Source organism: Lagenorhynchus albirostris, chromosome 13 (genome assembly GCF_949774975.1).
Source record: "Lagenorhynchus albirostris chromosome 13, mLagAlb1.1, whole genome shotgun sequence".
Classification (NCBI taxonomy): Eukaryota; Metazoa; Chordata; class Mammalia; order Artiodactyla; family Delphinidae; genus Lagenorhynchus; species Lagenorhynchus albirostris.
In genome coordinates this window covers 54,210,493-54,232,800 of record NC_083107.1, presented here as the reverse complement: position 1 = coordinate 54,232,800, position 22,308 = coordinate 54,210,493, and the positions used below count along the sequence as shown (strand labels likewise).

General features: G+C 37.7%; 2 protein-coding genes across 2 annotated transcripts in view; one reads left to right on the top strand and one right to left on the bottom strand.

The window, feature by feature from the left end:
• Positions 1-22,308, top strand: part of PLEKHH2 (pleckstrin homology, MyTH4 and FERM domain containing H2) — a 110,193-nt gene that overhangs the window by 17,301 nt on the left and 70,584 nt on the right. Inside the window, exon 3 of the mRNA XM_060169484.1 lies at positions 16,324-16,386. Coding sequence (XP_060025467.1) covers positions 16,324-16,386 — 63 coding nt within the window. The remainder of the gene's footprint in view (positions 1-16,323; positions 16,387-22,308) is intronic.
• Positions 12,686-16,087, bottom strand: C1GALT1C1L (C1GALT1 specific chaperone 1 like). Its single transcript, XM_060169989.1, is given in 6 exon segments — positions 12,686-12,936; positions 12,939-13,106; positions 13,109-13,221; positions 13,223-13,570; positions 13,572-13,674; positions 16,072-16,087. Coding segments are annotated over 6 exon segments (999 nt in total).

Genomic DNA, 22,308 nt, shown 5'->3' with positions numbered 1-22,308 from the left:
AGGAGCTGCTTCAGGAAGATGAAATTGGTGGAAAATTAGATGTGAATGAGCATCCTGAGAGATGATTTAGACAGTGGTGTGAATTTGGAGTTGAACTATTAAGTTCATAGAAAGCTAAGTAAATAAAAGAACAAGACACTAGGGAAAAAAGTTATGTAGCAAAGGAAAAAGTAACCATAGTGTATTACATGGTTCCTCTTTGACTCTCATACATAGTCACAATAATACTAATGAAGAACAGCGATTTAACCAAGGGTAAGATATAAACGTATTGGAAGAACGGGAGTGTACCTGTGTTGATGGCAAGGAGATCAAAGAGCTAAATCTTCATTCTCCATGCAGGAAGTAAGTAGGAAATCACTAAACTGAAGAAGTCAACAGAAATAGAAGCATGTTATTTAGAACACTTAAGGAAATAATAAGAGCATTGACCAAAAGAGTACAATTATTTTATTAAAAAATCTTATGAAACTGGTTGACACAATGTGTATTTATGGCTTTGATCAACATAAAAAAACCAAAAATCAAATTGTGAAATAGATGGACTTATTCAGTCTTTTGGAAGGAGATCTTCTTAATAGGATGGTTCCATGGAAATCATTTTCTAAACAAAATAATTTATTTTGTGTTTTCAGAGTATATCAAAAATAATCAAACCTTCTGGGTTATATACTTTGGGTTTTTTTGTTTTGTTTTGAAGTATAGTTGATTTACAATATTGTGTTAGCATACAGCAAAGTGCTTCTGTTATATATATGCGTGTGTCTGTGTATGTATATACAGAATATATATATATGTATATATTCTTTTTCAGATTCTTTTCCATTATAGGTTATTACAAATATTGAATATTGTTCGCTGTGTCATACAGTAAATCCTTGTTGCTTATCTATTTTATATATAGTAGTGTCTATCTGTTAATCCCATAGTCCTGATTTCTCTCCCCCCCATTCCCTTTCCCCTTTGGTAACCATAAGTTTGTTTTCTCTGTCTGTGTGTCTGTTTCTGTTTTGTAAATAGATTCATTTGTATTAGTTTTTAGATTCCACATATAAGTGATATCATAATATTTGTCTTTCTCTGACTTCACTTAGTATGATAATCTCTAGGTCCATCCATATTGCTGCAAATGGCAATATTTCATTCTTTTTTTATAGCTGAGTAATGTTCCTGTATATATATATATGTGTGTGTGTGTGTATGTGTGTATACATACACATACACACACACACAGCCCACGTCTTCTTTATCCATTCATCTGTTGATGAACACTTAGGTTGCTTCCATATCTTGGCTATTGTAAATAGTGCTTCAGTGAACATTGGGATACATGTATCTTTTCAGATTAGAGTTTTCATCTTTTCCAGATATATGTCCAGGAGTGGGATTGCTGGATCATATGGTAGCTCTATTTTTAGTTTTTTAAGGAATCTCCATACTGTTTTCCATAGTGGTTGCACCAATTTACATTCCCATGAACAGTGTAGGAGGGTTCCCTCTTCTCTACACCCTCTCCAGCATTTATTTGTAGGGTTTTTGATGATAGCCGTTCTGACTGGTGATAACTCATTATGGTTTTGATTTGCATTTCTCTAATAATTAGCAGTGTTTTCTTTCCTTTTATTAACTTTGGACTTTGTTTGTTCCTCTTTTTCTAGTTCCTTGAGGTGTAGGTTGTTTATTTGAGACTTTTCTTGTTTATTGAAGTAGACATTTATTGCTGTGAACAACCCTCGTAGAATTGCTTTTGCGGCATCCCATGGATTTTGGTATGTTACATGTCCATTTTCATTTACTCCAGGTATTTTTTTATTTCTCTTTTGATTTTTTTCTTTGGCCCATTTGATTTTCAGTAGCATGTTGTTTAATCTCCACATATTTGTGAATTTTTTCAGTTTTCATGTAATCAATTTCTGTTTTCATATTATTGTGGTCAGAAGAGATGCTTGATGGGATTTCAACCCTCTTAAATTTATTAAGACTGATTTTATCACCTAACGTATGGCCTTTTTAAATGTATCTGAAATCACAATAAATGTATTATTTCTATATATCATATTGATGAAGTTTTCATTATCTCCCTGTTCCCATGCTTTTTTTCCTCTCTGATGCTTTGGAAGCTATGGACTGAATTTCTGTTCTTTTAAGTGATTGTCCTTAACTCTTTTTTTAAAAAAAGGCCAGCAAAAATACTTTATATTGTAACAATAAAACTTGAAACAGAATGTATCAAGGAAACATTAGGGAGGTGGTGATAATTACAAAAAAAAAAAAACTCTATATAAGGTGGCATTGTGGTAGGGGGTTGGTGAAGGAAAGGATGGAAACGAATAGCAATGGAGAGCTGAGCATCAAAACAGGAACTGCTGAAACTGTTAGGATGGCCAGCACTGATTTTTCTTTAGAGAGCACTCTTTAGAGAATGAGCATTTTCTAGAACTTAAAAAACAGCACTTCAATTTAAGCTTTCAGTCAAGCTCTTGGAATTTAGGTAATTATTTAGCATTGAAGATGCTAGAAGATGTTAAATGTGTAAGTCCAGTATAAGCCATAAAATGGGAGAATGTCAGGCAACCAGAAAGACTTCAATTGCCCCATCTTTCCTAAAGAGAACTAGTGGTTTTTCCAACATAATCATGAAACTGCCTACTTTGAAAGCCTGAGGTGGTGTGGGGATACGTTGGGATAGGGTGTGATGGAATCACATTTTGGGTAGAAATATTAATACAACTGAAGGAAATCTTTCACCTTGGAGAATAATTTAGCCCTCAGCCACTCCTTAGTCTGCCATGGCTTTGCAACAGTAGCAGACTTTTAATTTGTAATATATATAAATGTGTTTTCATAAAAAGAAAAAATATAAGTATAAATATGTTTTAAAGGCTAGACCCAAAATGGCACGATGTCACTTCCACTTCATTCTGTGTGTTAAGGCAGGTCACAAAGCCATCACAGAGTCAAGAAAAGGGACAGGAGACCTCACCTCTCAGTGAGAGAAGTGACATGTACTTACAGGGAGGAAAGGAATTGATGGTGGCCATTTTGGGTGGCTGTCTAACCCTAATCAGTCACTTTAATTCACTCAGACTCTTGCATTCCAACTTGTGTCCTTGCTTCCTCACATTACAACTGAACTCACAAAAGTCACTAATGACCTCTTAACTAGCATATATTTACATATATTATTCAGTCATACTACATTTCATTTACATGTGTCTTTCAGTATGTCATTTACGTATTTTTTAAAACTTTATTAAAGAAGTTTTCAAACATACAAAAGTGAGCAGAATATTATAATGGACCCCAGGTACACATCACCCAGCTTTAATGGTTATTAACTCAGGACCAATCCTGTTTCACCTATACCCTGACCTACTTCTCCTCTCCTACGTTATGTTGAAGCAAAGCCTCAATATATTATTTAATCCATCTGTGTATATTTTTAATGAATATATGGTATCTCTAAATATTTAGACAATCCGCTGTTTTGGGACATTCATGGCTTTTATTTTTATCATTCCAATTATAACACCACAACTGCTACCATGTATTTCTAATTAATGAAACACCAACAGCTCTTTCACATCACTTTTACATTTTTTTTGTTTTTTATCCTCATAACTTCCTGTTAGGTATGTAGAATAGGGTACATTATCCCTATTTTAATAGGGAATTAAGAAGAATTTTAGAGCCCAATGCCAAATTGTTGGTAAATAGTAGAATTAGAACTAGAACCCAGTGTCTTAAATCTATAGTTAGTTCATTTTCAACTAAACCTTGCTAACTTAAAGTTATTCATAAAAGTAATACATGTGGTAGAAATACACAGCTTTAAATTTTTCTGTATAAATATTCATTGAACACCCATTAAGTATTAGATACTATGCTGGACACTTTCCTGTTTAATCGTCACATAAATAGTATGAGATAAGTGTTATCTCACTTTACAGGTAAGGAATGCAGACTCAGGAAGGTAAATGTCTTACCCATCATTACACAGCTTAGAAGTAGTGAAATCTGGATTCTGATTTAGGCCTTCCTGCCTCCAAGTTCAGTGCTCTTTCCACTTTTCCCTATATTAATATTTCAAGGACTACCCCTTTTAAATTAAAAAAGCAAAAATACTTTTTAGACATATGCTTTTAATTAACTCACTGTATTCACATATCCATATAATTTTCACGTCCAGCAAATTCAGTTTATTTGTAACCTTATATACCAAGTCCTATGAAATGCTGTGTGTGTGTAATGCTTTTTATAATGGAAAAAATCATTTTTTGTAAGGTTATTTCTTGCTGGCAAGCTTTTAGAATTTTACTGAGTGACTGGTATGTGCAAAGATATGGTGTTACGGAGGATATAAAGGGTACTCACTCATGAAATATGTCTTCAAGCAACTTACAGTATAGTTTTGAAAATAGTACAAGGTAGAAAGTGAATGCCATAGGAACAGAAAAAAAAGTTATTTGACAGTGGTAAAAATAATGCTGCTATCCTTCATACAGGCATAGTGCTTTACAGATGTCATTTCATTCAATAATTTATAATACATTGAATACCTATTATGTATAAAGAGCTGTATTAGGGTATGTAACAGTGAGGCAGACAGACAAGGCTTCTGCCCTCACTGTTATCACTAAAAAGCAAACACTTCAGAAAGAGAAATCTGACAAGATATTTGTATAGTCCTTGTCTTAGTCCATTCAGGCTGCTATAACAAAGTGTCACAAACTGTGTGCTCATAAACAACAGAAATTTATTTCTCACAGTTCTGGAGGCTGGAAATCTGAGATCAGGGCACCAGCAACATTGGGTGAGGGTACTTTCCTGGGTTGCAGACTTATCATTATATCCTCACTCGGTAGAAGGACTCAGAGAGCTCTGTGGGATCTAGGGCACTAACCTCATTTGTGAGGGCCCTGCTCTCATGACCCAGTGACCTTCCAAAGGTCCCACCTTCTAACACCATCATTTTGGGTGTTAGAATTCCAACATGTGAAACAATGGGGACACAAACAAAAAAAGTCTAAAGAATAAAATTTCATATAAATACCATTTTTTGGGGGGGGACACAAACAAAAAAAGTCTAAAGAATAAAATTTCATATAAATACCATTTTTTTAAAAATTGAAGTATAGTTGATTTACAATGTTGTGTTAATTTCAGGTGTTACAGCAAAGTGATTCAGATATATATATATATATATATATATATATATACACATACACATACACACACATACACAACACACACACACACACACACACACACACATATATATATATTCTTTTTCAGATTCTTTTCCACTATAGGTTATTACAAGATATTGAATATAGTTCCCTGTGCTATCCAGTGGGTCCTTATTTTTTAATCTGTTTTATATATAGTAGTGTGCATCTGTTAATCTCAAACTCCTAATTCTAAATACCATCTTAATCAGATATGGGTGAGACTCAAGGTATGATTCATTCTAAGAAAATTCCCCCCTAGCTGTGATCCTGTGAAATCAAACAAATTATGTGCTTCCAAAATACAATGATGGGACAGGTATAGAACAGACATTTCATTCCAAAAGGGAGAAAGAAGGGGTAACAGATTCCAAGCAAATCCAAAACCCCAGAAGACAAGCAACATTAAATCTTAAAGCTTGAGAACAATCTTCTTTAATTAGATGTTCTGCTCTGTGGGACAAAGGTCTTACCTTCCAGACCCACCTAAGGCATGGTGTGGGGGTGGTCTTGCCCTCTGGACACACTGGGATATGCTCGCCTCCCATGGTTTTATTGGGTGTAGCCACACAGCAGCTCTCATGGGTTGCAATTGCATGCTGGTGGTTCTACCAGTCTGGGGCCCCAAGGGTGGCCTGATGACTTCACTGGCACTGCCCTGGTAGTGGCTCCCTTCAGCGACCTTGCCCTCAAGTGACCCTCTGCTTGGGTTGTGGGCCCATGGCTCCAGGTTGCTTCATCTTTCTAAATCTAGGTGAAGGTAGCCGTGCCCCCATGGCTCTGCTGGGCAGGATAGAGCCCCCATAGCTTTGGGCAGTACCACTTTGATTTAGGCAGAAGTCAGTCATCTGGCCTGTTGAAACCCAGGCAATAACCCCATCCATCTACCATGTTTTAAAACTGAGGAGGCAGCCCTAATGATCTCTCTCTCCTTTTTTTTTTTTTAATTTTTATTGGAGTATAGTTGATTTATAATGCTGTGTTAGTTTCTGCTGTACAGCAAAGTGAATCAGTTATACATATACATATATCCACTCTTTTTAAGATTCTTTTCCCATATAGGTCATTACAGAGTACTGAGTAGAGTTCCCTGTGCTATACAATAGGTTCTTATTAGTTATCTATTTTATATATAGTAGTGTGTATATGTCAATCCCAATCTCCCAGTTTATCCCTCTCCCCTTTGCTCCCTGGTAACCATAAGTTTGTTTTCTACCTCTGTGACTCTTTATACTTTGTAAATTAGTTCATTTGTACCTTTTTTTAGATTCTACATATAAGTGATATCATATGATATTTGTCTTTCTCTGACTTGCTTCACTTAGTATGATAATCTCTAGGTCCATCCATGTTGCTGCAAATGGCATTATTTCATTCTTTTTATGGCTGGATAATATTCCATTGTATGTACCACATCTTCTTTACCCATTCCTCTGTTGATGGACACTTAGGTTGCTTCCATGTCTTTCTTGGCTATTGTAAACAGTGCTACAATGAACATCGGGGTGCGTGTATCCTTTTGGATTATGGTTTTCTCCAGATGTATGCCCAGTAGTGGGATTGCTGGATCATGTGGTAGTTCTATTTTTAGTTTTTTAAGGGACCTCCATACTGTTCTCCATAGTGGTTATATCAATTTACATTCCTACCAACAGTGCAAGAGGGTTCCCTTTTCTCCACACCCTCTCCAGCATTTATTGTTTGTAGACTTTATGATGGTGGCTGTTCTGACCTGTGTGAGGTGATACCTCATTGTAGTTTTGATTAGCATTTCTCTGATGATGAGTGACGTTGAGCATCTTTTAATGTGCTTTTTGGCCATCTGTATGTCTTCTTTGGAGAAATGTCTATTTAGATCTTCTGCCCATTTTTTGATTGTGTTGTTCGTTTTTTTGACATAGAGCTGCACGAGCTGTTTGTATATTTTGGAGATTAATTCCTTGTCAGTTGCTCCCTTTGCAAATTTTTTTTCCCATTCTGTGGGTTGTCTTTTCATTTTGTTTATGGTTTCCTTTGCTGTGCAGAAGCTTTTAAGTTTACTTAGGTCCCATTTGTTTATTTTATTCTTTAAATTTATTTTATTTATTTTTGACTGTGTTGGGTCTTCGTTGCTGCATGCAAGCTTTCTCTAGTTGCGGCGAGGGGGGCTACTCTTCGTTGCGGTGTGTGGGCTTCTCACTGCGGTGGCTTCTCTTGTTGCGGAGCACGGGCTCTAGGTGTGCAGAATTCAGTAGTTGTGGCGCACAGGCTCAGTAGTTGTGACTCACGGGCTCTAGAGCACAGGCTCAGTAGTTGTGGCACACAGGCTTAGTTGCTCAGCGGCATGTGGAATCTTCCTGGACCAGGGCTCAAAACTGTGTCCCCCGGGCTTCCCTGGTGGCACAGTGATTGAGAGTCCACCTGCTGATGCAGGGGACACGGGTTCGTGCCCCGATCCAGGAAGATCCCACATGCCACGGAGCGGCTAGGCCCGTGAGCCATGGCCGCTGAGCCTGCGCATCCAGAGCCTGTGCTCCGCAACAGGAGAGACCACAACAGTGAGAGGCCTGCATACGGCAAAAAAAAAAACCTGTGTCCCCTGCATTGGCAGGTGGGTTCTTAACCACTGAGCCACCAGAGAAGCCCCTATTTTTGTTATAATTTTCATTACTGTAGGAGGTGGATCAAAAAAGATATTGCTGTGATTAATGTCAAAGAGTATTCTGCCTGTGTTTTCCTCTAAGAGTTTTATAGTGTCTGGCCTTACATTTAGGTCTTTGATCCATTTCGAGTTTACTTTTTCTTTTTAAATAATTAATTAATGTATTTATTTTTGGCTGCGTTGGTCTTCATTGCTGCACTCGGGCTTTCTCTAGTTGCGGAGAGAGAGGGCTACTCTTTGTTGCGGTGTGTGGGCTTCTCATTGCAGTGGCTTCTCTTGTTGTAGAGCATGGGCTCTAGGCATGTGGGCTTCAGTAGTTGTAGCATGCGGGCTCAGTAGTTGTGGCTCGCAGGCTCTAGAACGCAGGCTCGCGGGCTCTAGAGTGCAGGGTCAGTAATTGTGGCTCATTGAGTTTACTTTTGTGTATGGTGTTAGAGAGTGTTCTAATTTCATTTTTTACATGTAGCTGTCCAGTTTTCCCAGCACCACTTATTGAAGAGACTGTTTTTTTCTCCATTGTACACTCTTGCTTCCTTTGTCAGAGATTAATTGACCATAGGTGTGTGAGTTCATTTCTGGGCTTTCTGTCCTGTATCATTGATCTATGTGTCTATTTTTGTGCCAGTAACATACTGTTTTGATTACTGTAGCCTTGTAGTGTAGTCTGAAGTCAGGGAGTGTGATTCCTTCAGCTCTGTTTTTCTTTCTCAGGGTTGCTTTGGCTATTCAGGGTTTTTTGTGTTTCTATATAAAGTTTAGAATTTTTGTCCTAGTTCTGTGAAAAATGCCATTGGTAATTTGATAGGGATTACATTGAATCTGTAGATTGCTTTGGGTAGTATGGTTATTTTGACAATATTGATTCTTCTAATCCAAGAACATGGTATATCCTTCCATCTGTTTGTGTCATCTCTGATTTCTTTCATCAGCATCTTATAGTTTTCAGAGTAGAGGTCTCTTGTCTCCTTAGGTAGGTTTATTCCTACGTATTTTATTCTTTTTGATGTGATTTTCCTTGATTTCTCTTTCTGGTCATTCATTGTTAGTGTTTACAAATGCAAGAGATTTCTGTGTATTAATTTTATATCCTGCAACTTTACCGAATTCATTGATGAGCTCTAGTAGTTTTCTGGTAGCATCTTTAGGATTTTTTATGTGCAGTATCGTGTCATCTGCAAACAGTGAAAGTTTTACTTCTTCTTTTCCAATTTGGATTCCTTTTATTTATTTTTCTTTTCTGTTTGTCATGACTAGGACTTCCAAAGCTATGTTGAATAAAAGTGGTGACAATGGACATCCTTGCCTTGTTCCTGATCTTAGAGGGAATGCTTTCAGCTTTTCACCATTGAGAACGATGTTGGTTAGCTGTGGAGCCCTGATGATCTCTGAATTACATTTATGGTCCTTCTTTCCTTGTCTTGAAGAATAGCCCATGTTCACAGCCATATAGTCCTGTCCTGTAAAATCTAAGTCCAACAGCCTTCCTCATTCCTTCTTCTTCAGTTCAAACGGACTGTTTTCCTGCTGGGGTGGCTGATTCAGTCTGTGGTTCAAACCCATACTAATCTCTTAATCACAAGGTGGCTTGGCCACACCCTGTTCTCTCTGGAACAAGCTTTCTCATTTCTTTCAATATGGATAGGCCAAAAATTTTCCATTTCTGCATCCTCTTTGGTTAACAATTCCACCTCTAAGTCATTCTCTCTTTTCACATTTTACTATAAGCATTCAAAAAGAACCAGGCCACTCCTTAAACACTTGGCTTAGAAATTTCCTCAGCTATATATCCAATTTCATCACTCATAAGTTCTCCTTTCCACAAAACACTAGGACATGAACACAGTTCAGCAAAGCTCTTTACCACTTTATAACAAGAATCACTTTTCCTCCAGTTTCCAATAACATGTTCCTCATGTCTGTCTGAGACTTTAACAGAAGAGCCTTTACCATCCATCATTTCTACCAACATCCTGTTCACAATCCTTAGGTACACTCTCCAACAAGATTGAGGCTTTCTCTATAGCTTTCCTGTTCTCTTTCTGAGCTCTCACCAGAATTGCTTTTAATGGTTCGATCATGGCAATGTAGATTTTTTCTACTATGCACCTTAGAATTCTCCCAGTCTCTATCTGTTACCCAGTTCCAAAGTTGCTTCCTCATTTTTAGATATTTGTTACAGAGGCACTGCACTCTCAGTACCAATTTTCTGTCTTAGTCTGTTTGGGTTGCTATAACAAAATACAACAGACTCTGTAGTTTGCAAACAATAGAAATCTATTTCGCCCAGTTCTGGAGGCTGGAAGTCTGATACCAGGATTCCAGCAAGATCAGGTTAGGTCCCTCTTCTGAGTTGCAGACTTCCTGTATTTTCACCTGGCAGAAGGGGCTAGGAGCTCTGTGCGATCTCTGTTATAAAAGCCCATTCATGAGTGGTCCACCCTCAGGATTTAATCACCATTACATTGGGCACTCCGATTCCAACATGTGAATTTTGGGGAGACACAAACATTCAGATCACAGTGGTCCTCTTGAGAAACTATTAAATCTTTCTAAAAATTATTATTATTAAAACTTTGTCTTTTTAGAGCAGCTTAGGGTTCACAGAAAAATTGGGTGGAAGATACAAATTTCTTATATAATCCCTGCCCCCACACATGTATAGCCTTCCCTATTATTAACATCCCCCACCAGAATGGTACATGCTACAAATTGTTGACCCTACATAGACACATCATTGTCTCCCCAAGTTCATAGTTTCACTCTTGCTGTTGTACATTGCATGGGCTTGGACAATGTATAATGACATGTATCCATCATTATGGTATCATACAGAGCATTTCCACAGCCCTAAAAAGCTTCTGTGCTCTTTTTATTCATCCCTCCCCCACCCCAATCCCTGGCAACCACTGATCTCTTTATTGTCTCCATAGTTTTCCAGAATGTTATATAGTTGGAATCATACTTTATGTAGCCTTTTCAGATTAGTTTCTTTCACTTAATAATATGTATTTAAGTTTCCTCCATGCCTTTTCATAGCTTAATAGCTTATTTGCTTTTAGCCCTAAATAATATTTCATTGTCTGGATATACAAGTTTATCCAGTCATCTACTGAAGGAAGTCCATCTTGGTGGCTTCCAAGTTTTGGCAGTTATGAATAAAACTGCTATAAATATCTGTGTGCAAGTTTTTTTTTAAAGGTATTTTTTAAATTAATTAATTATTTATTTTTGGCTGCATTGGATCTCCATTGCACGTGGGCTTTCTCTAGTTGAGGCAAGCGGGGGCTACTCTTCATTGGGGTGCGCGGGCTTCTCATTGCGGTGGCTTCTCTTGTTGTGGAGCACGGGCTCTAGGTGCATGGGCATCAGTAGTTGTGGCACGTGGGCTCAGTAGTTGTGGCTCGTGGGCTCTAGAGCACAGGCTCCGTAGTTGTGGCACATGGGCTTAGTTGCTCCGTGGCATGTGGGATATTACTGGACCAGGGGTCGAACCCGTGTCCCCTGCATTGACAGGCGGATTCTTAACCACTGCACCACCAGGGATGTCCCTGTGTGCAAGTTTTTATGTGAACATAAGTTTTCAACTCCTTTGGGTAAATACCAAGGAGCACACTTGCTGGATAGTATGGTAAGAGTATGTTTAATTTTATAAGAAACCATAAAAATATCTTCCAAAGTGGCTATATCATTTTGCATTCCCATGAGCAATGAATGAGAGTTCCTGTTGCTCTACATTCTTGCTAGCATTTGGTGTTGTCAATGTTCTGGATTTTGGCCATTCCAATAGGTATGTCAGTCTTTTTTTTTTCACTAGCAAAATTTTACAGAGCAGCAATCTGTTTGTGAATTTGCCTGTTTTTCCTGGCAAAAATATTCAAAATTGAGGCTAAGGCTGCACAAGTGCAAAAGTTCCCCTGAAAACACAATGTAGTTGCTTTGCAGAGGTGATGATTATTAGCATATTGTCAGTAGTGAAAGAATGTGGTGTTGGCATGTACATGCCAGTTAGTTTTTTGGATAAGGAATATCCTAGACAGGAGACACCATGCTTGTCCAACTGCTTGACATAATGCTGCAGTCTGTAACAATGACTCAATAAAATGCTTTTAGACAGCAATACTTGCTTATTAAACATTTGAAATAGCTTCACAAAAATTAAAGGTGACATGATGTCCAGAGAATGCACTTGGGAAGTATCTATTTACATATCCAAATATTTGAAACCTCTTCCAGAACCTAGATCCCTACAGTAAACTTCCTTTTAAAAAATGCTGCCATGTGGACAGGAAGTTAAATTGACATATATGGTGATAATGGAATGTTTTACATTTTTATTATCCAATAGAAATATAAAGTAAGACACATGTAATTAACAAATTTCCTAAATAAATAAAATAACGCTAAAAAGAAATCTTCCATTAAATAAAAGAAAGATAAAAAAAAAATCTTCCATAGGGAATTCCCTGGCGGTCCAATGTTTAGGACTTGGCACTTTCACTGCCGGGTCCGGGTTCAATCCCTGGTCAAGGAACTAAGATCCCACAAGCCACACGGCACAGCCAAAATAAATAAATAAATAAAAGAATGCTAAAAATTTCTAATAACATGAATAAACTGTAAAAGAAACAGTTGACATTAATTTTAATGTTATATTTTATTTAATGCAACATATCCAAAATATTATCATTTCATTGTTGAGTCAGTATGAACAATTACTGAGATTTTTATACTTTTTATACTAGGTTTTCAAATAATATTATTGAATGGAGTGTGTATTTTATACTTATGCTACATGTCAATTTGGACTAGCCACATTTCATGCACTCCTGGACAACACAGTCCTATTATTTCCCAGCCCTCTGTCATTTTCTGAACCATTTGAAGGCAAGAAAATCCGTGTGTCATTGAAATAATGTCCAAATGCCCTGAGCTGGCACACACCATCCATCATTACTATCATCTTCTCGGGAGTCAGTCTACTAAAAGTAATAGCCATATCTGAACAGCAGGCTTCTGCTACTTGCTGAGGGTTACTAGACATTGTCTCTTGAATAAGACATGCAGTAGTTTTGTATTTATAAATAGAGTTCTTCCTTCGGAATCCTCTGCATTTTCTGCAAGAACTCCTGCATATTTCAGGCAGACTGCCAGTTGCTTATCTTCAGATAACTTCCAAATCACACTTTGATCTGCACACTTTTCAGACTTATTCAGAAGTCTGTTAAGTCTTTTCATAGCTCTATACTTAAAACAATTTCTTCTCCCATAGTCACATATTCAAGGTCACCAGACGTTATATTGTGGCCCAGATAGAAAGGTTGTGATGCATCCCTAGTAAACAGAAGATACTTTATTTTCAATGACAGTAAATGTAGTGGGATGTGGAGGAAAGAACCAGTTGTCGTTGTTGCCATGCTTCCCAAAGACATATTTGTACCTTTTCCTTATCTGTGTCCACATGTCGTTTTTTATCTTAAACAAACCATCATTTTTAGTACTGTAGCGCTCTGTTTTGTCACAGTGTTTGGCCTAAGTCTCTTTCAGTACAGCCCAATAATACTCATCATTGGGTTCTACAAGGATGGTAGAGTAAATACAGATACTTTTACTGAGCTCCGTGTGTTCCACTTCTGAAATGTTTAAGAAATCTTTTGTGTTAGGTGGGTGAAGGTGATGATGCTTATGGTCTTGAGTTTTATCTGTGTCGAATGGTAATTGGCCCAAACATAGTTATCAAAACACAGCAAATTCTCCCAACCAGTGTACCCTTAAAAAATGATACAGTACACTCATAACAGAAACCATCTTTCAGGCATTGAGAACAGAGCACACCTCAGTTGGGGTCCCTGTCACCCAGGCAGTCCAGAGAGGGCAGCTCCCTGCTGGGCTGTTGTAGCTACAGGAGGCCGCTTCTCTGTGGTTTTCAAGAAGGGGACAGGTCTGGAGTGTCGGCTATGGGGGTGGTACCCAGGGTGCTGTGAGTTTGAGATGTTCTGGAAGTTCAGGGCGTCTGGGAATATCAGCCAACAATAAAATTGATAGAGTCTGAGCCACAGACTGAGCCACAGACGGCTCTAGTGTTGACCAGACTTCAATACTCAGCAAAAAATTTAGTTTTACATCCTGGTTGTGTATGATGTTAACTGCATTGGGTCCTATTTAATACTTTTGTTTATTTTACTTATAATATTCATTTTACTATTTAACTCTCCAAACTTTTTTTAATTCCCCACCCTCTAAAATCTCCAAACTTTCTCTTCTCCACAGAACTTTAAAAATATACCCAGATATTTTTCCATTCTCTGTGCTGTATGCTTTTGTGGACGTGTGTGTTTAATCAGAGTATCTTCTATACTCTTTCCATCATGATCTGTAAGAATTAAAACTCCTCAGTTGTGACATAAACATACCACCTATGGAGCTTATGAGAATACAACACTTTCTGCTATCACTGGGACTTTTTTTTTCTATATTAAGCCTGTGTCAATGTATCTTTTTTTTTTTTTTTTTGCGGTATGTGGGGCTCTCACTGTTGTGACCTCTCCCGCTGTGGAGCACAGGCTCCGGACGCGCAGACTCAGCGGCCATGGCTCACAGGCCCAGCAGCTCCGCGGCATGTGGGATCTTCCCGGACCACGGCACGAACCCATGTCCCCTGCCTTGGCAGGCGGACTCTCAACCACTGTGCCACCAGGGAAGCCCTTTTATTCGTTTTAAAATTTTTTATTATTTATTTTTTATTGAAGTATAGTTGATTTACAATGTTGTGTTAGTTTCAGGTGTACAGCAAAGTGATTCCATATATATATTCTTTTTCAGATTCTTTTCCCATATAGGTTATTACAAAATATCGAGTGTAGTTCCCTGTGCTATACAGTAGGTCCTTGTTGTTTATTTTATATATAGGAATGTTTATATGTTACTCCCAAATTCCTAATTTATCCCTCCCCTGCTCATTGGGAATTTTTTTTTTAGCATCTTTATTGGAGTATAATTGCTTTACAATGGTGTGTTAGTTTCTGCTTTATAACAAAGTGAATCAGCTATACATATACATATATCTCTTCCCTCTTGCGTCTCCCTCCCACCCTCCCTATCCCACCCCTCTAGGTGGTCACAAAGCACCGAGCTGATCTCCCTGTGCTATGTGGCTGCTTCCCACTAGCTATCGGTTTTACATTTGGTAGTGTATATATGTCCATGCCACTCTCTCACTTTGTCCCAGCTTACCCTTCCCCCTCCCCATGTCCTCAAGTCCATTCTCTAGTAGGTCTGCATCTTTATTCCCATCCTGTGCCTAGGTTCTTCACGACCTTTTTTTAGATTCCATATATATGTGTTAACATATGGTATTTGTTTTTCTCTTTCTGACTTACTTTACTCTGTATGACAGACTCTAGGTCTGTCCACTTCACTACAGATAACTCAATTTCGTTTCTTTTTATGGCTGAGTAATATTCCATTGTATATATGTGCCACATCTTTATCCATTTGTCTGTCGATGGGCACTTAGGTTGCTTCCATGTCCTGGCTATTGTAAATACAGCTGCAATGAACATTGTGATACATGACTCGTTTTGAATTATGGTTTTCTCAGGGTATATGCCCGGTAGTGGGATTGTTGGGTCGTATGGTAGTTGTGTTTTTAGTTTTTTTCTTTGCGGTACACGGGCCTCTCACTGTTGTGGCCTCTCCCATTGCGGAGCACAGGCTCCGGACGCACAGGCTCAGCGGCCATGGCTCACGGGCCCAGCCGCTTCATGGCATGTGGGATCTTCCCAGACCGGGGCACGAACCCGTGTTCCCTGCATCGGCAGGCGGACTTTCAACCACTGTGCCACCAGGGAAGCCCTATTTTTAGTTTTTTAAGGAACCTCCGTACTGTTCTCCATAGTGGCTGTATCAATTTATATTCCGAGCAAGAGTGCAAGAGGGTTCCATTTTTTCCACACCCTCTTCAGCATTTATTGTTTGTAGATTTTTTGATGATGGCCGTTCTGACTGGTGTGAGATGATATCTCATTGTAGTTCTGATTTGCGCTTCTCTAATGATTAATGATGTTGAGCATTCTTTCATGTGTTTGTTGGCAATCTGTATATCTTCTTTGGAGAAATGTCTATTTTTGATCAACAAATCAAATATGACATTTGAGGTCTTACTATTCTCTTAGATTTAATTTATTGTTCTCAATATGTGTTTACCAGTGATTTCTAACATATAGTCCAATGAAGAAAATTCTATTGATGAATACTCATGTAGTATATATTACATTGTATTAAAAGTATCAAACCTTTGGTATTTTGTTTGATCCATTTTTAAATATGCCCTGAAAGAGCTTTTAATGTGCTAAATTGTATGAAATCATATTCACTGAAGTACTTCAAATGTTCTTAAAGAATTCCAAAAGGGAAATATGAATTTTTCTATTTTTTATATCTTTTCTCACTTTTCAGATGCAGCAGCTGGAGAGACAAGTTATTGATGCTGAACGTCAAGCAGAAAAAGCTTTTCAACAGGTAGGGTATAGTTTTAGTTAAAAAATTGTTTTCTGCCTCTACCAGTATAAACATTGTTTTGCCCAAAACAATCCTGAAAATAGTCTTCAGCTGTCCTCATTTTATCATTTTTTACTGTTCATGAGCTGGTTCCATAGAGAAAATGGAGAATCTAACTTTGTTTTGCCCCTTAATAAATTTTCAAAAGGACAAAAATGCTTCTATTTGGAAGTTTTATCTTACTTATGAAAAAAATCAAATATGACTTTTATGGTTATGCCTAACCATAATGACAGTTGATGTATAAATATGTTCATGGCAGCTTTATTTATAGTAATAAAGAGTTGGAGATAATATGAATGCCATTTTGTAGGAGAATGAATTAGAGAACTGTATCTATTCCATGAAATATTAAACAACAATTAAAAATAACTATTATGGGCTTCCCTGATGGCGCAGCGGTTGAGAGTCCGCCTGCCGATGCAGGGGACACAGGTTCGTGCCCTAGTCTGAGAAAATCCCACATGCTGCGGAGCGGCTGGGCCCGTGAGCCATGGCCACTGAGCCTGCGCCTCCGGAGCCTGTGCTCCACAATGGGAGAGGCCACAACAGTGAGAGGCCCGCGTACAGCAAAAAAACAAAAAACTATTACAAAGAATATATGCAAATATGGAAAAATGCTTAGTTATATTAGGAATAATATTTACAGATTTTTATATTTAACATGATGTTATATTTAACATTTTTATTTTTGTTTTTTTTTATTTAACAACAACAACAAAAAAAATTTGTGTTTGTGGAATTATGGATGATTGGTTTTTTTATTCTGTATATTCATACTTTCTAGTTTTTGATTTTGGTACTACTTTTACTTTAAAAAAATAATCTTTTGATAAATCACTTAACCCTTTCTGGGCCTTGACAACAGTAAAATGAGCAGTTTGGATGAGCCCACCAGCCTTAAAGTTTGTCTAAGGAGCCTAAATTGATAATTTCACATTTTATGAAAAGATCTCTGTCAGATTCAGTCAAGTCAAGAATTTCAGAAGTCTTAAATACAAAATTATTTCTTCCAAGGAGTGTATCTTCAATTTCTTATACTTGCTCTAAGTTTGTCATGTTTCTTCCTTCAGTTTGAGTATTACCATATCTTGTTTTCACCTAAAAGATTTAATTTTACTCCGTAGATTGTTTTAGTGGCTTGACTAAGTTAACCCAATTTAACCTAATCCTTAATTTTCTTAAATTAATTATACTTGAAGATAAAATCTTAAAACTTTATTATGCAAAATTTCAACCACTACAGGAGCAGAGAACATAGTATAATGAAGACCTGTGATCACCTTCAGCAGTTAGTTGATGCACAGCTAGTATATACCTCCACCCACTTCTTCCCTACCCTCACACTAGGTTATTTTGAAACAAGTCCCAGATATTATATCATTCCACCCAACAGTATTTCAGCAACTCATCTACAAACAAAGACTTAAAAATCATAGCTACAGTACCATCACCCCACCGAAAAATTACCAATAATTTTTTAAAACCTCAAATGTAGATTTTGATACAAGTACTAGTAGTAATGGTAAGGATGTATGATTTGCTTGTTTTTTGTTTTTTGTTTTTTTTGGCGGTACGCGGGCCTCTCACTGTTGTGGCCTCTCCCATTGCGGAGCACAGGCTCCGGACGTGAAGGCTCAGCGGCCATGGCTCACGGGCCCAGCCGCTCCACGGCATGTGGGATCTTCCCGGACCGGGGCACGAACCCGTGTCCCCTGCATCAGCAGGAGGACTCTCAACCACTGCGCCACCAGGGAAGCCCTGCTTGGTTTTTTTGTATTTTATATTCTTTAGTTGATGGGACCAAATAGTAATTACTCTACATATATCTATAAAAAGCCAATAATTAACAGTAAAGTCATTAAAGGTCACTTACATTCTAAAAGAAAGACTCTTGTGTTTATATCACTCTCTGTCACTCTATACCAAATGTCTTTTTCTGTGATGGGCCATATATGTGCGTCCCTATTCAGCCTTCAGCCTTTTGCAGCATACGTTTGTCATTTTGTTGACCTCTCTTTCATGTCTCCTTCCCTTTCTGACTTTGGCCTTTCCTGGTGACATCTCTCTTTATTTCTGTACCCATGGCTGTCTCTATTCGTTTCTCTGTCTATTCTTTCCTAGCTTTCTTTTCCCTTCCCTTCCCTTCCCTTTTTCTCCTTTAACTGCTCGTATTATAGGAAAAAAAAAAAAAAGAAGGAAATTGAAGATGGTTTTGTTTTGCCTTAAGTTAAAAGTCTAAATTTATATATGCAGCAAATTTATTTAGCTCTGAAAATTAAACTAAATGAAGAATTTTTTAATTTGTGATTTTCATTTTTTTTTACCCCTTTGGTTCAGTGGATCTTGAAAGAAAAAAGGAATCCCCATTCTCAACTCAAAGGAAGCAAACTGTGGCAGTTTGTAGCCATCAGGGCCCAACCACTGATCTCAATAAGTTAACAGGAAGAATATCTTATTTGAAGTTGTCCTTTGAGGATATCAAATGTAAAGTTATTTAATTCTATGTGCCACATTTTTAAGCAAAATTATACAATGATTGGTTATTTTAGATATACTGCCTTAAATCAACACCCCCCCCAAAAGAGTGAGAATTGAAGATCTCCCAGAGTTTCTTTATAATCTGTAGATATTTCTTTTTGTCATACACTTTAAATTTATACAGTACCTATTTTTGTTATGCTTCAGAAGAATTTTTTCTTAAATATTTCATAATAAATCTAAAAGTTAACAGGAAATATAAACAGAGAGCAGATGAATTCTAATGTACTGACTATATTACTTTTTTTTTTTTGCCTTTGCAAGACTAAGTAAATATTATTAACTTAGAGTAACTGAATCCTTCACTGTCTTTAACAGTTTCCATGGGACTATGGCCTATCTGCTGTTCATGTTGCTTAAATTCATAATTTATCCTTTGTCATTGAGCCATATCCTAAGACTTAAACTGTATTTATACTAACCTAGAAAGAATGTTTCACCACTAAAAGCAATAGTCAGCTGAAACAGCTCAGCTCTACACTTTAGCTTTGTACATTTTTCTCCTTGTTTATTAATGTGTGGGCATCACTTGCATAATCACTAAATAAGTTGCTGATAGAAAAAAGAATTAAACATTCTTCCAGAGAAATCTTGGCAGTCTTTTTACTTGATGCTGTAGTACATCTTTATTGTTATTGTTCACAAATTTTGAAAGCAGTATGTGCAGATCAACCCAATACTACTTATGAGAACTCTTGTGAGGCAGAAAAGCAGCAAATAGCACATTTGGGAGACACTGATAAACAGGATTCCTTCTCAAGTATCTGATTAGTTAGGTATATAATACAATCTAATACACTAATTTATGCTAACCAAAGAGGGCTAGATAATTTCCCCTGTAGGAGTTTGTCTTTTCAATTCTGTCTTTCTGGACCCAGTCGCTTGTGTGTATTTGATTCAGGCTTGGTAGGAGTTGGATTTAAATTTCCTTCTGACCATTCTAATATGTGGGCTCATCTGCCTTTTATAAAGTTGGTTCTTAGTATCCAAGTTATTTTTGGTTCTTAGTAAATGATAACTACTCAGTCATCCTAACATCCAAGACTGTGTAATGATTTGCTTCATTACATGGAAACCTACTTTATCCAGTGATGTTCCCTTTCACCTTCAGTGAGAACGGGCCTGGCCTTACTGCATAAATTTTGGAGCACTATGCTGAAATAACTATGTTTAAAATATGATTAGAATGATTAATTAATTTGCAATAAATTTTAATTAACTGGAAAATGGTCTGGGATTCAAAATACTCTTAACAGTTTCATCATTGTATTTTGGAATGATTAAGTATCTTTGTCATGTCACTGTGATACTTATACAGGAATAGAAACTTACACCCCCCACTCAAAAATATAGTCACATCTTGATTACCTGTAGTGGGGTAGGGAGGGATGAAGTTAGAAATGAGAAGAAGGAAATATTGATATGGATAGTTACAATGCAGAAAATATTTGCAGTTTCTGCTTTCTCCAGGATAGACAAGAAAATGGAAAATAGCATTGGAAGTTGTGTCAGGGTCCCCAAGACTACCCTCAGGTTTGATGATTCACCAGAAAGACTCATGAAATCCTGAAAAGCTGTTATACTCATGGTTATGGTTTATTACAGTGAAAGCATACAGATTAACATCAGCAAAGGAAAAATGTACATAGGGCAGAGTCCAGGAGACACCAGGTACGAGCTTCCACTTGTCCTCTCACAGTGGAATTGCATAGGAATGCACTTGGTTCTCCCATCAGTGATGTGGGACAACACATATGAAGTATTGCCAACCAAGGTTGTTCATCCGAGCCTAGGTGTCCAGGATTTTTATTGGTGGGTGGGGTGGGGAGGGGTCAGTCTTATAAGCACGAAATGCATGCATAACCCACCTTAGCTACTCAACTTCCAACCCCTCCAGAGGTCAAACTTGATACAGTGTGGCCCATGACCCAGGTAAGTAAACAAAAAAGGTATTCAGTATAAGTCACACTGTTAGCATAAACTATCTGGTGTGGCCCAGTATATCAGCTATATAAAGACAGTCTTATCAGGCAGAATATTCCAGGGGCTCAGAGGTTATTTCCCAGCAGACAGTCAAAGGCTAGTTCTTTCTTTGGAATGTACAGGGTTTGAGCACCCCAAGTCTGCTGAATTAACCCTTCATTGCACAAAAGCTCAGAATCAACAAGACTTTCGGGAAATAGCTGAGGAGTGTGCTGAGGGGATAGGTAGATGCAACCAGAGGCTCTCCTGGAAGTAAAGGAGAAAGGTAGCCTGAAAGTACAAAACATTCCTCACTAGAGGATATCCACATATTGGTAACTGCAAGAGTTTATTCAACAACTAATTTGAATTCATAGATGTGTGTTACTGGCCAGTCTCTGAGTCGTTAAATTGTATAATTCAAGTTAAATAAATGGTAAAAGATCTGACCTATGTTCTGTGTACTTGTGGTAAGATATTTTTAAAGGCTGCTTAGTTTTTCTGTAGGCCTCTTAACTTTTCTGCAGATTTCTTATTCATACTAATTGCCAAGGAAGGCTGGTGAATCCTGTGGAACTTGGTCCTAACAGGGCCAGCTGGAAGAAGGTTGCCTGTAACTGCTTTGTGATCTCTCTCCTGCAGAGATGTTGCCACCTTTGTCAATGTTTTTCTTGCCCAGGAAAGTTGTTTATCTAAAAGTAATAGTCGAATGAAACAGTTGCCCAAGGCAAAGGTGCAGCCAAGGAGCTCTGACTCTAGCATTCATTCGTAAAATGAGAACACCTTTCAAGTTGAATGTGTTTTTCAGGGAGGAAGAAGGTCCTGGAAAAATAGTTTTCCAGGACCATAGGCCTTTTCTAAGCAATAATAGGACAATTTTATATGGTAGCCCAATGTCCATAGGGTGGCTTGCTCCAATTTAATAAAAGGAGACTGTAGATGTAGGTCCGGTAATATTTATTTTTATTAATTTTGTCTTTCTGGAGTATTATGATCTCTTACTCCCTCCTTGATGGAGGACTACCATTTTGCACTTGGTCTCTGCTCTTCTTTCCCTGCTTCCACAGCTACAGAATACCCTGCATGGAACTGGCTGTACCATTTTAAGACTGACCTTTGGTATTTACTGTCCAGCTCTCTGTCCTGCTCTGGCTTTTTTCATGACAGCATCTCTGATATAGGCCTTTGTCCTTGACCTCTTGGTCTGAAGTTCCTGCAGAAAGCCTGCTATATTATGTTTAAAAATCTAAATCTTAAAATAACTTAAAATTATCATTTGGATAGTAGAATATATTTTTTCTCCTATTTTTTTGGATCTGCTTTTATTTTCATAGCTTCCAGCCATGTGGGTGGTATTTAAATAGGACAATTTTGGCATTT